Source organism: Chiloscyllium plagiosum, chromosome 33, assembly GCF_004010195.1.
Source record: "Chiloscyllium plagiosum isolate BGI_BamShark_2017 chromosome 33, ASM401019v2, whole genome shotgun sequence".
NCBI lineage: Eukaryota > Metazoa > Chordata > Chondrichthyes > Orectolobiformes > Hemiscylliidae > Chiloscyllium > Chiloscyllium plagiosum.
This window is the reverse complement of record NC_057742.1, coordinates 5,598,347-5,614,973: the sequence shown is the minus strand read 5'-3', so window position 1 is coordinate 5,614,973 and position 16,627 is coordinate 5,598,347. Positions and strand designations below refer to the sequence as shown.

Sequence of the window (16,627 nt, the reverse complement as noted above, 5' to 3'; positions counted from 1 at the left end):
CCCACATCACCCCCAGCATACCAACACCCCATCAACCTCACCACCCTGCCACACCCATGCCCCCACCATCCCCACCACACCGCCACACCCATACCCCACCACACACACATCATCCTCACCACAGTCACCACACCCACATCACCCCCACCACACCCACAGCCCCACCATCTCCAACAAGAGGCTGTCAGCTAGACTCTGGTTACTGCCATCACTGATACCTTGGCACAGAGTGAAGATCAGGCCTATAACCAGCTGACCCACCTGTCGCAATGACAAGGAGCCATGATCTGTGTGGGATTTAAAGCCTGGAGTTATTTCTTTGCTGCTTTCATTTCTCCATCTTTGTGTGTTCTTGGAACTCTAGCCATTAAAACAAATTAATATCCGCTCTCGAGCTGTGGGTGTCAAAGGTACAGACCGTGTTCATTGCATGTGCTGTTCAGTAACACCATACAAACATGAATCCACTACCATCGAGAGGGATAAGATGTCTGGGAACATCATGCCCTGCAAGTTCCTCTCGAAGCCACTCAGCATCCTGCCTCGGAGACATATTGGTCATTCCCTTCTTGCTGCTGGGTCTGTCCTGGAACTCCCTCCTAAAAGCACCTCAAGGTCCTTAAGAGGGCAGCTCACTACTACCTTCTCAAGGGCAACTAAGGATGGTCAATAAGTGCCTGTGAAGCCCACATTCCATGAACAAATATAGCAAAATTGTTGCCCAGAGCAGGTTTTAGTGAAGTTGGTTCTTCCTCAACTAACTGTTTAAATGAAACTGTATTGCTAATGGTCAACCACAAAGGTAGATGCTGTAACAAGCGTGACCTATTGAATATTACCAGCATTATCCTCTTTATTTAAGAATCAACCACATGAATACAGGTCACAGAGGTACATGACGACCAGGCAAGGCAAGGATAGTAGGTTTTCTTCCTTTGAAGACGTTATTGAAACTCTTGGATTTTTTAATTGAATTGTCATTTGCGGGACTCAAACTCACATTTTCTGGATTAGCAGTGTCAGCACCGCACCAACCCCCCCTGTCTCCATGAGTCGGTGTATAAAGAAATCAAGCAAAATAAAAGGAGACCAAGGCAGCGGAAGGAGGCCATGCCGTCTGGAGTTATTTCTAAACTTGTCATGCATTTGCAGCTCGGGTAAAAAGGCAGAGGTTTCAGAAGAAGCACAGGAGAGAGATAGAGAGAGAGAGAGAGAGAGACTGCCTCACTGGACTCAGCTAATTGGCCCTTTCCTCTCAGGAAACCTAAGGCATAAAGGCAACCAAAAAGCAAAAGGAGAAAGTAAAATGATGAAGGTCAGGGTTGCATTAAGAGGATAGCCTCAGGAGATGGAATACAAGTGGTTAGGGCACTATAGACCTCCCAGCTTCCTATTAAAACATTCGGGACCCTGAAGTGAGGCTGTGTGCTGCTTGCTGTTAGACATACACTTGTCTAATGTTCAACTCTCTCTGATCTAGTTCAGTGCTGGAAACAGAGCTGTTTTGGTTGTGTAATCCTTCCCATCTCTCACCATCAAAGTGACTGCTGCCAGTCACTGTACTGTAAACAGGCTTCTCAAGGTGACCTACATGTCACTGTCAAATTAAAAGCTTTGTACTGGATTCTATGATTCAGGGTTTTCACTTCAATTAGTGAAAACCACTGACCTCCTCCAGTCCCTAAGACCTGTTTGGTCTCACGACTGATGACTAAATGGGTCATGGAAATAGGACTGGAGTTCTTTTGAATGCAATTCTGTTGCATTATCACTTTTGGAGTGAAGTCCCCTTGAGAGTCAAAATATAAATGAGCCAAGTACCAGGATATTAGCACATGAGCCCCACGCTGTCTGCTGTGCAGCTTTCTAGGCACAGGCTGTGCCTGGCAATTGCTCTACTGAATGCTTTAGCTGTAAGTATAGCAAGGTCTTCAATAAACAGAATCTATACCAATCATTTATGTTATGTTTAGATAACAACATCAGTGTCATATCCAATAGCTCTGTGTGACTTTTGTTTATTCGTTCGTGGGATATGGGCTTCATAGGCCATGCCAGCATTTAGTGCCCTAGGGCAGTTAGAAGTCAACCACATTGCTGTGGGTCACGTGTAGGCCAGACCAAGCAACTGAATCACAATAAACACTTGGCTCAACCCATCACACTGAGCCCATCCCAGTCTCACTGCCCCCTGGCCTGACCTCATGTGAGTGAGTCCCAGCTCCAGGCCTCACCAACTGCCTGAGACTTGCTTCCTGCTTCCTCTTAGTCCCAGACATCAACCTCCACAAGTCTCTGAGCCCAGGGATTTTGTATTGGACATTTGCACAAAAGCACAGAGACAGCGGTGATTGATTGGCAGTGTGACTGACAAGTGGAACTCCACACCTTTTAAAGTTACTTTCTAATCCTGAAATAGAAGGAGGCAATATTAATAAAACATATTGTTGCCAATTAATACAACGCTGCCTGACTTGCAGCTTTAATGAATTTCTAATTGACAAGGATGACTCTGGATACTGTTCCTTGGTTCTATGGACTTCACCTTAAATGTTCATTCCTCCCTTACTGAGCACCCATGTCTGTGGCTCTTTAGCTCAGTAACACGCTCAGTAATTTGTCAGTCTCCTGGGATTGAACCCTGTTCTCTAATGTCCCCCGTGTCTTTCAGAACTCAGTTTTCTCAAATAGTTGCTGCAGTGATCCTTCCCCTGCTGAATATTCAACAACTTCACCCTTCACTGGAGTTTGTGTATCCTCAATTGCTCCAATGTCAGTTTGGATTTTGGCCTAGCAAACAGATTTACCAGGTTCCTGATGATTGTTTGCTCAGTTAACGCTATCAACCAGCAACCCCACTCCTCCACCCTCACCTCCTACCTCCTGTTCCCTCCACTCTTCTCGACCTCCCCCCCCCCCCCCCCCCCAGTGTATCACCCCTTTCTGTGTATTGCTCCTTAAGAAATGCCAATCATTGGAGGGATGGGGAGACAAGGCTCCTGACAGTGTTTGCAGTTCTGTTGGCAGTAGCAATGCATCCCGGAATGTTCCCTGGTCAATGTGCTACTTTGTGTTGGGAATGATCCCACACCACTTTCCAAGCTGCTGACTCCAGGTTCAAAGCTCGGCTCCGTGGGGAGATAGTGCTGCACTGCCACAGATGCCAGCGTTGGGAAGGCAGTTGAACCAAAGCTCCATTCAACCTCTCAAGGGGATTTGAAAGGGTCGATGACGCAAAGTGAAGAGCAGGGGACCCTTCCCCAGTTTCCTGACCAAAGTTTAACTCCCAACCGCTAAAACAAATTCAAATTACCTGATGCGTGGTTTTGTTGCTGCTGTTGGATCTTGCTCTTGCGCACTTGACTGGCTGCTCTGATCTTTGTGATCTCCTCAAGTGCAAGGTCATCTTCCGTTTGAAATGATTCTGTGATTTGATCAATACAGTTTTAGAGATGAGGGAACTGAATTGGTGGTTTAGTTTCTGTTTACCGTGTGGTGATCCTTCCTCTGTGTGTCAGCCTGATTGGAGTTCCACTGTGATGCCCTTGAAGTTGAGTAGCTTGCTGACAAAATGTTGGAACACTAGATCTGCTGCAATGTAGCCAACTGGTCCTGCTGGAGTCAGGAGAGGGGTAGAAATGAGGGGGGTGCTCATTGTTACCACGTTCCAATGATATCACCCCGACCCCTCAGTGTTTGCTCTTTATTGAAAAGCTGCACATGTAATTCTCATTTCCCAGGGTCAGGATTCTACTTCAGTCATATCTGAGGTTGATCAACATACCTGCCAATTAGCCAAACCCAACCCCTTACCCTCTTGTTTACCTACAGAGGAGAGATCCTGAGGGTCTCCTTCATTCTGAGTTCTACTGTGTCCATCTGCACATTGCACTGAGTCCATTCATCCATTAACTGTCTGCGCACTCATTACATTGGCCCTCAATCCAGCAATGCCTCATATTTTGATAGCTCCATCCTCATTTTCAAATTGATCAATAGGCTTCGTCCATATGCTCTCTCTCTCTCTCTTTCTCTCTATCTCTCCCTCGCTCTGTAACCTCCTCCTGCTACCATCCTTTGAGACCTCTGCACACCTCAAATTCACATTCCCAACCCCCAACCCCCATCCCTCACAGTCCGCCAACCGCAAGAAAATAAGCAGAGTTGGGAATGGCAGGATGTCCCACCTCCAATATATCCTGATTCAGGATGAGAAAATTCCAGTCCCAGTACATTGACCCATTCCAAATGCTGTATCTGACATGAACTTAGTTTTGCAATCTGCTCTATGTTTTGTTTCTGAGACTAAAGTAGCCGTGAAATCCATTCTAAGCTTTGCATTTGATGACAGTCTCCAAATTTTGCATCTGATCTTAGCCATAGTCTGAAGCTTCAGTTTCGATGCAGAGATAGCGGCAAAGGGAGCGTGTGTTCAAACATTAAGGAGGTTTGATGTGAGAAAGCCTCATGACTGAGGCTGTGCTGTGAGAATTCCTTCAGTGATAAATCCATATGGTTTGCCTGTATTTGCCAATGGTAACCGAGTGGTAATTTGAGATGGCAGTGAGTCATACCAACTTGTTGTCTTTATAACTTGTCACGGGGCATCGAGGAAGGGGAAGGCAGAGTGAAGAACCAGGCCAGGCAAAGTCGGTGCATCAAGTGCCAATGGGTCATGACCTTCCGGAGCTTTCTCCACTTTGACTCACCCAGTTATTCTACCAAACAGAAGGGGAGGTGGGTGGCAAATTTGGGCAGAGGCTTCCCCACCTCCCCTCAACGTCACCACTAATTCTGTCATTTTTGGACGCCATCTTCCATATTTTCTTCTGCTTTGAGTTCATGTTTTGGGTGTAATAAATTTCATACCTTTTTCTGTCTTCCATAGATTTCTCCATGACTCCTCTGAAACTTGGATCATACAAGTACAAAACCACCTATAACCACCCACCTGTTACACAAGGTATTTCTCAATCTGGAGGGGATCTCAATCCACTGCATCCTCTCTCTCTCTCTCTCTGTCTCTCTCTGTCTCTCTTTCTCTCTTTATTTTGAAGGGGTTACTTTGTGCATTTGGCAAGCGAGATCTGAAAGAAATGGAGAATTTCTTTTTATCAAGCAGGTTCCAATCCGATGTGCTGCTTCCGCCGTGTCACCATGGTAACAGTTGTTCAATGACAACTTCCGCAAATCAAAAATCCGCCTCCTTCGCTCCTTGGCTCCACCCGGTAACAGGATGGTGGAACATTGTGGTATGGTGAGGGATGACACATCAGGAATGGAGCAGAATCTGGGAATAAACTGCTGACTGGAGAGCCACAAACGTTGGCTCAGGGAAAGGGAGAGGAGGGAGGGAGTGGTGGGAGTCCTGGGACACCGATAGGTGAGGGGAAAGCAGTAAGATGCAGAGGATGAATGTTACAATAATGAGAATTAAAAGCTTCAAACATACACCATAACGTATAAGCAAACACCACGTGGTGAATTGTGGCCCGAGCATTTATAAACCTCTATCTTTCCTATTGGCTGTGGATAAGACATGTGTCTAGATTGTCCATGAATAATGTGATTTTTGTTTTCTTCTTCTGAAGAAGCATAGTTCCCAGGATTAGCTGGATAAGAAAGGCTTTTGGCAAAACGTCGATTCTCCTGCTTCTCGGATGCTGCCTGACCTGCTGTGCTTTTCCAGCATCACATTCTCGACTCTAATCTCTAGCATCTGCAGTCCTCACTTTCGCCCAATGCTTATTAGACAGCCAGGAAACCCTTTCCAGCTGAAAACAACAAATGCTAGAGATCACGGTGGGTCAGGCAGCCTCCATGAAGAGAGAGCAAGCTAGCGGTTCGAGTCTAGATGACTCTTCATCAGAGTTGAAGTGGGGAGAGTACAGCATTTATGCTTGTGTGTATGTATGTGGGTGTGTGTGTGTGTGTGGTGGGAATGGTGAGGGTGGGGGGTGGCGTTGGGCAGTGTAGTGGGTGTAGGGGGCTGGTGAAGAAAAGATGATGATAGTTCAGATTAAGTGATCAGAATGTGAGAATGGCAGAATAATGGTGTATCTCCTCCCAGACTTGAAAGGATAATAAGTGGGATGGGGTAGTGGGGGGAGGGGGAGGGAGGGAGGAAATGATAACAAACTAAAAGAAAGGGAAGAATTGTTCACAATTTAAAGGTGTTGGTCTCAATATGAAGGCCTTTCCATCTGTTGATCACATGACTGAGAGCAGCCCATTGTCTGGCCGTGATACCTCCTGTAGTCCAATATCCTGCCTATACTGCTACCTGAGCTATGCGCTCACGTGACAAAGTACCCCGTGGGCTTGTGGTCACAACAATGACACCTTTATCAGAGCAAAATGTCTCAAAGTGCTTCAGAAATGTAATCAGGCAAAATGCAATACCGAGCCAGATAGGGAAACATAAGAAAGTTTGATTTTAAGAAGCTCCTGGCGCAAGATAAAGTATTTGCTAAAAATCAATTTTGCAGCCACATCTCCTTTGTTAGCAACTGTCTCTCAGGCTCCACTTTACACCACACAGATTCCAACTGAAGTTCATTCACCACCAGGAACAATTCTTTTGTCTTTTAATCCAAAGATGTGCAGGTTAGGTAAATTGGCCATGCTAAATTGCCCATAGTGTTCAGGGACGTGTAGGTCAGGTGCATTAGTCAAGGGTAAATGTGGAGTGGTAGGGTAGGAGACTGGGTCAGGATGGGTTGCTCTTCAGAGGGTCAGTGTGGACTTGTTGGGCCAAATGACCTGTTTCTACACTGTAGGGATTCTATGATTCTATGCACTGAGACTCGATATTGCCTGCCCACTTAGTCTGTCTCTGCCTCTGTCAGAAATATTTTTATTTTCCAAAACTTTTCAGATCTGAAGAAGAGAATCTTAGAAGTCAACAGTACAGAAAAAGGTTAACACTTTTAATTCCATTTTCCAACACTTGGCCTTTAGCCTTGTGTGTCTTGGCATCACAAGTGTACTGGATGTAGGTTTGCTCGCTGAGCTGGAAGGTTCATCTCCAGATGTTACCTAGTAGGGTGACGAAACGTTTGAAAATGAACCTTCCAGCTCAGCGAGCAAAACTACATCCAGAACCTCAACCTGAGCTACAAATCTTCTCAAAACTCGCTATCACAAATGTACATTTAAATACTTCTTAAATGTTATGAAGATCACACCAGAGTTGAAAACATAACTGTTTTTCTCTCCACAGATTTTGCCAGACCTGCTGAGTTTCTCCTGCAGTGTCTGTGTTGGTTTCAGCTTGTAAGGAGCGTCTGACATAAGGAAAGGGAGACGAGGATGTGGAATGGTTAAGAGAGGGAATGTCAGAGCTCAGCCTGAACTGCTGAAAGCACATCCACGGTTAGAAATTGATGCTGGTCCAGAGGGCAAGATCTGGGGGGAATCACAGGCATCACTGGGAGTTAAACAGGATTGGTGAAAGTTACAAAAATATGGAGGAGTGAAGATAAAGAGAGATTTGAGGTTGAGAATTCTAAAATTGAGGCATTACTTGACTCTGAATGAGTGAATAAGGGAATAAGGAACAAAGTTACTGAAACTTTTTTTCTTAAATGGGAATTTTCTTTGATGCTGCTGGCAGGCTGAGGGTTAATTTGAGAAAATAAGAAAAGGTTTTAAATTCTCCTAGTGGATAAGTTTTCTTCACCAGAAGAGCCCATTAAATAATACCTTCCTTTGCAATAAGTAACTTACAGAAAGCTAGAGGCCTGGTTATATCGTGCAAAGCAATTAAAGACAACTCAGCACAGAAAGAAGCCATTCAGCCTGACTACCCTCTGCTGTTGTTTGCACTCCCCTTGGCTTTCTCCCACTCAAACACCTAATCTTTTAACTTTAACCCCATTAGCTTATTATCCTCTTTGTCCTCATATTATATTTCCACTTTTGGGAACTCAAATCACCCAATGAGATTTTCAGAGTCAAAAAGGCTAGCGCTGGAAATGCACATTAGGAATGCTTATGCCCGAAACATTGACTCTCCTGCTTCTCGGATGCTGCCTGACCTGCTGTGCTTTTCCAGCGTCACCCTTTTCAACTCTGGTTCTCCAACATCTGCAGTCCTCACTTTCCCCCAATGAGAATTTCAGCCAATCTTCTTGAATAATAGCCAATGCAGGAAATTGGGCAGCACACTTGCACACAGCAAGCTCCCACAAATAGCAAATAATTCACGATCAGATCAAATGTGATGGTGTGTGTGTGTGTGTGTAGGGTCACTTTTCACCTGATTGCCAGGGAGACTTTCCCTGCTGTGTTTCAAAATGCTGACACTGAGATGACAGGTGGCAAGTTCAGTTTAACTCCCCATCCAAAAGACTGCACCCTCCAATGCTGGAGTATTCCCTTAGCATTGCAATGAGAGTGTCAGCCTGGATTTTGTGCTCCATTCACCTGAGGGCCACTCAAACTCATAGACTCAGAGGTATGTGCAAGACAGAGAATACCACAGAATGTTGATAGGCCTCAGATTTGTGCTCTGTTGCATTTATCCATTTTGAGTATAATTCTCCTGATGTAACCAGCGCAGAAGATCATAGATCAGAGGATAAATTGAGTTTTGCACAAATTGGGTTTCCACAATCTTTTGCACTAATTTTAAAAGGGGAAGCAATGGTCACATGGTATTATCACTGGACTGTTAACCAGACCCAGATCATGCTCTGGGGATCTGTGTTCCAATCCCACCATGGCAGATGGTGGAATTTGATTTGAATAAATATCTGGTTAGAAGAGTCTAATGATAACCATCAATTATTGCCAACTGTTGGAAATACCCATCTGGTTCAATAATATCCTTTAGGGAAGGAAACTGCCATCCTTACCTGGTCTGGCCTACATGTGACTCCTGACCCACAGCAATGCCCTCTTAACTGCCCTCTGGGCAATTAGGGATGAGCAGTAATTGCTGGGCCTAGGCCGGTGACTCCCACATCCAATGAATGAATAAAGAAAAAAAACAGATTGTGCGAGAACCTGGCCCCGCCACAAGATGTATTAATTTCCATCTTCTGTTAAACTGTGCTTGTTTGCTGAACTTTAAGCAATCTCCAGAAATTAAGCCAGAACTTTAAGACTTAAAGACATTAACAGGTTGAGTTTGAATGGTTTTGGAAAACATTAGTTTCTAATTATTTAAGATACCCAGTGCTGAACTCCAATCTGACTAGCAGATAATTTGGGGCATTTTTTAAAGTTCATTTTCAGTAAATTAACTCATATATAAGTTATATATTAGACTAAAATGCATATTCATTCTGATAATCAGTTTTTAAACTGCATTAATCAACATTTACCAAGTTGCCATATTTCTCAAACAATATTCTTTTATCCAAAACATCTTAGATTTTAAAATGCTGTTGGATTCTGGTGGTACATGCATTAGGCAATATGCAATGAATTGGCTGCAATTTTCTTTTAAAAATCCATTTCTTATGATGTTTAAATCTCCCAAGAGATACAGTGAAATATAGCAGTGCTGCAAAACCAAAACCTTCCTGTTTGGATTATTGACACAGTTGTAATCTGATTTATACAGACGTCTTCGAGTTAAATTCTGAATAAATATTAAGGTCACTACTGGCATAGCATCAGTCACTTTTGTCCAACCTACAGCTAGCACAGATTAGTTTAAGTGTGAATATCACCTCTCTACCTGTTCACCCAACCACAGGAAGAACCATTATCTCTGGAGAGGAGCTCTGTTGTTAAGACTGGGAAATAATTAATATTCTGTCTCTGAGTCCCTACCTGACTGGAGTATTAATGGGCCTTTGAATGCCTTTAGGTCTAACTACTGATTACAGCTGCATTGTGCGAGGTATGAAAAGTCTGGCCATTTCCGCAGCATACAGAGTGTTTACGTTAGCATAAATATTCATGCTTCAAATTTTAACAAACCATTTCTACATGGTCAGACAGCAGCTTCAATTTGATTGATTTAGAAATGAGGAATGTACAGAGCACAAGACCAAAAACATGATGAGGGATTAAGCACAACTACTCCTTCAAAGAACTAGTATTGACTCAGCAGGCTGAATGGCCTCCTAGTATATTTTGTTGATTCTAAACAGAACTTTCAAATTGAATAAATAATGAAGGCGAACATTTACAGGGCGATGGGGAAGGAGCAGAGGAGTGGAAATAGACAGATAGCTGTTTCAAAGAGCGAGCACAGGCACAATGGGCCAAATAGCCTCTCCATGCTGTATTAGTCAATGACTCTTAAACCCTTCCTTCAATTAGGAACACTCATGATTGCTTCTCAATTTTTAACATTCCCTCTTGCAGAGAAGAAACACAAATTCGTTGCCACCTACTTTTGATTGAACCCCATTTCTCTCCCATTTTCGTTGCTCATTTTAATGCAGTAAGAGTTTGGCAGGATATGTGCTCTATGCCGAAACTGTTCCACATTTATCATGAGGTTCATTCGCAATAGCCTTGAATTTGTTCTTTCCCAGGTCTGATGTTCTGCATTTGCATGATGAGTAGTAAAATCCATCTATAAATAGAGAGCAAAAGCAGCATAGACGCTATCGTATCAGAGAGCAGGACAACTGACACCAAGTAATAAAAATGGAAGACTGACCTTAAGCCATGAAAGAGAATGAAGTATTTTACAGGGATCAACTGAACACCTTGACTTAAATTATAGGCTTGGCTTACTGCACCATCTGTAATCTTTTATAATCCATATCGCAGTGTCAATCAGATACAATCACTGTTAATGGCACTTAGAAGAGCTGAAATTATACTTATTAAATAGTTTGTGACATTGATGCAGAATAACAAGACTGCATGATTCTCCATAGAATGTAAGAAGGGAATACATTGGGAGCTCTGGAAAGTTTAACTTTCCTATGATGATTAGTTTGGATTCATTGGCCAGTCTGTTTGTTTGGACACCCTTTCAGATTCCACATCTAAATAATTCACATGGAAACAGTGACTTATTTTCCAAGACAGACTTTCTAGTAACAAAAGGCGGGGGTTGGGGGGAGGGGGTCATAGATTTAAAGTCAATGGTTCAGAGATTAGTTGGGAGTTGAGGAGAAATATTTCTACCCTGAAGGTAGTGCTGATTCGGAACTGACTGCCTGAAAGGTATTAGAGGGAGAAATTCTCATAATGTTTAGAAAAAGAAAACATACTTAATCCACAGAGCTACAGACCAAGAGCTGGGATAGACTGGAATCAGTCAAAATGTAGATGATGGGCTAAAAGGCCTCCTTATTTGTGAGTTCTATTAGTGCAGTGAAATAGTCCACCTCCAATTTACGGGCAGCTCGAGTTCAATTTCACTCCTGTTAGACTGTATCGTTGCTCCTTTGTGCGATAACTCTCCTGATTAACCGAGCCTGAAATATTGGTAGCAGAAATCCAAGGTAGGGCTGTGGTGATGTTCCCGCAGCTGCCTTGCGTTGTCTGACCTGTGGGTCAGGCTGTCTCATCCAGCAGTGTGTTTCCCTCTGGGTTCGAGGTTTGTGGATTCAATCCCTCAATCCGTAAAGCCAGCCACTTTATACCACACCAACATGCCATTTCTTCCATCCTTAGGGCGGTTGGCATTGCTAGTTGATGCAGTAATCACACCCTTCAGCCACAATATTCAAGCCAGGGAGACTAGATTTTCCTTACACTTGCTATTTGTCTCAGAGTTAAAAACCTGGCATATATCTTTAGCATGCACCCTACAGGTGAATGTTATGTAGACAAGGTACCTCACACATACAAGTTTCATGCATGAAACTCATGTGTTGCTTATTGGGAAGAGTAATTGGGGTGATCTCCCACTGCACTTCCTCCTTGTTTTGATCATCAGCTAGAGTCATAGAGATGTACAGCACGGAAACAGACCCTTCGGTCCAACTCGTCCATGTCGACCAGATATCCCAACCTAATCTAATCCCATTTGCCAGCACTTGGCCCGTATCCCTTCGAACCCTTCCTATTCATATACTCATCCACATGCCTTTTAAATGTTGCAATTGTACCAGCCTCTACCACTTCCTCTGGCAGCTCAATCCATACACCCACCTGTGTGAAAATGTTGCCCCTGAGTTCCCTTTTATATCTTTCCCTTCTCACCTTAAACCTATGCCCTCTAGTTCTGGACTCCCCCACCCCAGGGAAAAGATTTATTCTATTTATCCTGTGGCCACCTAATCCTGATAATGAGTACAGGGTCACACACCCATCAGACATGGTCCTTACTGGATATCAGAGGAGGATGCAGAGTCAGTGCGTCCATCTCCCCTCCAGCAGGTTGCTGAGACTGGTCTTCAAGCCAACCCTTCTGATTCAGAGTCAGAAATGTCACCAGTGAGCTAAAGGCAGAATTCCCAACAGTGAGTCATGGTAGCATATAAAGAGACCAATCTGCCCATCGACTCCTTAGCGGCCCTCTGTGAAGTTAGTCCCATATCTGCATGTTATCGAAATAGAAGCAGACTATTTAGTCCCTCAAGCTTGTTCTACACTTCAATTAAAATTTTAACCACATACACTTGGCTTGTTTCCATAACCTAGAATATCTATGCCAAGCAAACATCCATCAACCTCAGTTTCAAAATATTTAATTTTGGGGAAAGACAGTCTCAGATTTCCACTATACTTTGTGTGATAACCCTCCTGATTAACTGAGCCTGAAATATTGGTAGCAGAAATCCAAGATAGGGCTGTGGTGATGTTCCCGCGGCTGCCTTGCGTTGTCTGACCTGTCGGTCAGGCTGTCTCAGCCAGCAACGTGTTTCCCTCTGGGTTGGAGGTTTGTGGATTCAACCCTTCAATCCGTAATACAGTCCAGACCAGGTCTTGACTGTGCAAGAATGAGAGAGAGCTGCAAAGGCGGAGGGAGGTTATGGTGAGGACGCCTTCTGTTTGGTCAGGTGACATTAACAATCCCCCTGAAGCCGATTGGGAAACTGGAGAATAGTATCCTCCTCAGACAACGATTAATCAGTCATTCAACATGTCACTTCCTGTGAGGATGTGGCAAATTCACTGCTTTCTGGGCCGCCTACCAAGCAGTGTACAAAATAGCTCACAACATTGGTCATTTTCAGACTCATCGATTAAAGGTTGAGGTGCTGTGGTTCTGTTTGCCGAGCTGGAAGTTTTTGTTGCAAACGTTTCGTCCCCTGTCTAGGTGACATCCTCAGTGCTTGGGAGCCTCCTCTGAAGCTCCTGTGGACTCATCCACAAACTCCATCAACAAACACATCGACCTGGACCCAATATACCGGCCACTACAGCGGACAGCTGAAACTGACAACCAAAAGCGGCAGGGACAGGCCACTATAAATGCCGGAGGAAACACCACAGAAGCGCTTCACAGGAGGTTCCCAAGCACTGAGGATGTCACCTAGACAGGGGACGAAACGTTTGCAACGGAAACTTCCAGCTCGGCGAACAGAACCACAGCAACGAGCACCCGAGCTACAAATCTTCTCACAAACTTTGAAAAGGTTAAGGTGCTCCATAAAATCGAGCTCAGTGACACAGCGCAAGGATGATTATGGGGACTCAGGGAATGGGAAAGAATAGGGAAGAGATATTCAGCTCACAAAGTTCTCCTGTTATGGAGTCATTGAAGTCCAAAGCCCAGAAAAAGACTCTTTGACCCATCGAATCTGTACTGGTTAAAAACAAGCACTCAATTAATGCTAATTCCCATTTCCAGCATTGGGCCTGTGGTCTTTGTACTGTGTTGTGGTGGGTTGGCATTGGGATTATACACCGAAAATTGACTCAGCAAAGGCACATCCTCCTCCTCATTCTCTCTCACACTCAAACCCACTCCTGGCTGTTGGCAGAGGTTTGGGAATGGCATAGCTAAATCAGAGTTGCCCCTTGGGCTCATTCCACACAGTATTCACTTCTAGTGTCTTCTTTCTTTGAGTCACAGAGATTTTATTTTCTGACTTGTTAGGTCCAGATGTACTGCTTGATCTGAGCAAAGCTGCAGGGAACCAGACATCAGATTAATCCCAGAAGTGGTTTGTGAGTTTCCCAACACTCTCAGAATCCTGGGCACCTTTCACCTTTCCGCCCCCAATTATCAAGCGCTGATCATTGTCAACAGTGAAACAAGGAAGTTTGAGGATGGGAACCAACTGCAAATCCATTAAACCAGTGGATCCCTGACCTTGACTCCTGCAGTTCTCCTGTGCTATGGAAATCAGACAGAGATCTGGTCACCTCAACCCATTATCAATAAGTCTGAAAACAATCAGTATTCAGTGCCCTTCGGTGGACCAGATTTGTCCAGAAGACCATAAGACATAGGAGTGGAAGTAAGGCCATTTGGCCCATCGAGTCCTCTCCACCATTTAATCATGGCTGATGGGCATTTCAATTCCACTTACCTGCACTCTCCCCTTAGCCCTTAATTCCTTGAGATCAAGAATTTATCAATCTTGGCCTTGAAGACATTTAACATTCCGGCCTCCACTGCATTCCGTGGCAATGAATTCCGCAGGCTCATGCCTCACTGGCTGAAGAAATGTCTCCTCATTTCCATTCTAAATTGACCCTCTCTAATCCTAAGGTGGTACCCACGGGTCCTAGTTTCCCCGCCTAACAGAAAAAAATTTCCAGTGTCCACCCTTTCAAAGCCACGCATTATCTTGTAAGTTTCTATTAGATCTCCTCTCAACCTTCTAAACTCTAATGAATACAATTCCAGGATCCTCAGCCATTCGTCGTATGTTAGGCCTACCGTTCCAGGGATCATCTATGTGAATCTCCGCTGGACACACTCCAGTGCCAGTATGTCCTTCCCTGAGGTGTGGGGCCCAAACTTGGACACAGCATTCTGAATGGGGCCTAACTAGAGCTTTATAAAGTCACAAAAGCACATCACTGCTTTTATATTCCAACCATCTTGAGATAAATGACAACATTACGTTTGCTTTCTTAACCACGGACTCAACCTTCAGGTTAACCTTTAGAGAATTCTGTACTAGCGCTCCCAGATCCCCTTGTACTGTGGCTTTATGAATTTTCTCATTGTTTAGAAGATAGTCCATGCCTGTATTCTTTTTTCCAAAGTGCAAGACCTCGCATTTGCTCACATCGACTTGTAATTGGCCTTGTAATCCAGAACCCTGGTCTAATGACAGGGCAGCACGTTGGCTCAGAGGTTAGTATTACTGCCTCACAGCACCAGGGACCCGGATTCAATTCCAGCCTTGGGTGACAGTCTGTGTGGAGTTTACACATTCTCCCGTGCCTGTGTGGGTTTCCTCCGGGTGCTCTAGTTTCCTCCCACAGTCCAAAGATATGCAGGTTAGGTAGATCGGCCATGCTAAACTGCCCCAAAGTGTCCAGGGTTGTGCAATCTAGGTGGGTTAGCCATGGGAAATGCAGTGTCAAAGGGGAGGTGTGGTTGATCTGGATGGGATGCTCTTCTGAGGGTCAGGGTGGACTCAATGGGCTGAATGGCCTCTATCTGCACTAAAGGGATTCTATGATGCTGGGCAAGCTTCCTTTGCTAGTAATCATTGATTTAAGATAGTGTTAAGTAATCAGGATGTGTAAGGCCAGCATTCTATTGTCCAACTCGAATTGCCCTAATGACTGGCAGGGGCGTTTGCACTCAGGAGATAAAAATTGACCATGTTGCCATAGGATTGAGGTCACATATAGGGTTAAGAATAGTAGCTATTCTTCCAAGAGCCATTAGTAAATCAGATGGACTTTGATGACAGATCTGTGTCAAAATCCTGGGTCTCCCTCCCTAACAGTATTGTGGGTGTACACACATCCGAAAGACTGATTCAAGAGGACAGTGCCCCAACACCTTCTCAACAACTGCACTGTCACTTTTACTTCATGAAGCAAATTTTCTTTATTTATTTTTAGATTAAGATGTTTCTGAGACTAACTTTCAACTCTCAACTTGTCCTGTGGGTGATATTTAAACTTGTTCTGTGGGTCATTAGCTCATTAACACAGCTGCTAAACCAGCAGAGCCTCTCTCCCTGAATAAGGTTGTCAACAAAATGATTTTTCCCAAAGTTTGTCCATTTTGTGAACTCTGGACTCTGCAGTTCACTGACACAATTAATGATTAAAATTTCCAGTGAATTTCACATCAGAAGGAAAAGCCAAGTTCAGAGCTCACACCGTTATTTCAACTTTGTCTCAAGTGATTTGATGTCAAATTATAATCATGGTTAAGGGAAACTTTGGTTCTGTAGCTGTGAACAGTGTTGAGTTGCTGGATTCATTTCTGTTTAATGTTGCTCAGATGATCGCGTAGCTCACGAACAAACCGCAGCCAGTCCGGAGCAGGATGCTGGATGATTTCCTGCTGTGTAGGAGGCCGGGGTCACTTAAACAAACAGATCTGTGACCTCCTGACAGGACCGTGTGGTGAATAGCTTTTTTTGCTCACACATCTCCAATCTGTACAAAACTAATCATTTCTCCTCCGTCAGCGCTCGGATCTCTGATTCAGAATGATGTGGTTGAATCCCTATTGCCGAGACTTGAGTGCAAAATCTAGGCTGACACATTGTGAGAGTGCTGTGTTGGTGGTGGAGTCATCTTTTGGATGAGATGTCAAACCAAGGCCCTGTTTTCTCTG

At 44.2% G+C, this 16,627-nt stretch overlaps 1 protein-coding gene across 1 annotated transcript in view; it reads left to right on the top strand.

Moving 5' to 3' along the window:
• LOC122539627 (SRC kinase signaling inhibitor 1-like) overlaps positions 1 to 16,627 on the top strand; it is a 523,191-nt gene that overhangs the window by 174,664 nt on the left and 331,900 nt on the right. The window contains exon 3 of the mRNA XM_043674625.1: positions 4,889 to 4,963. Within this exon, the coding sequence (XP_043530560.1) occupies positions 4,889 to 4,963 (75 nt within the window). The remainder of the gene's footprint in view (positions 1 to 4,888; positions 4,964 to 16,627) is intronic.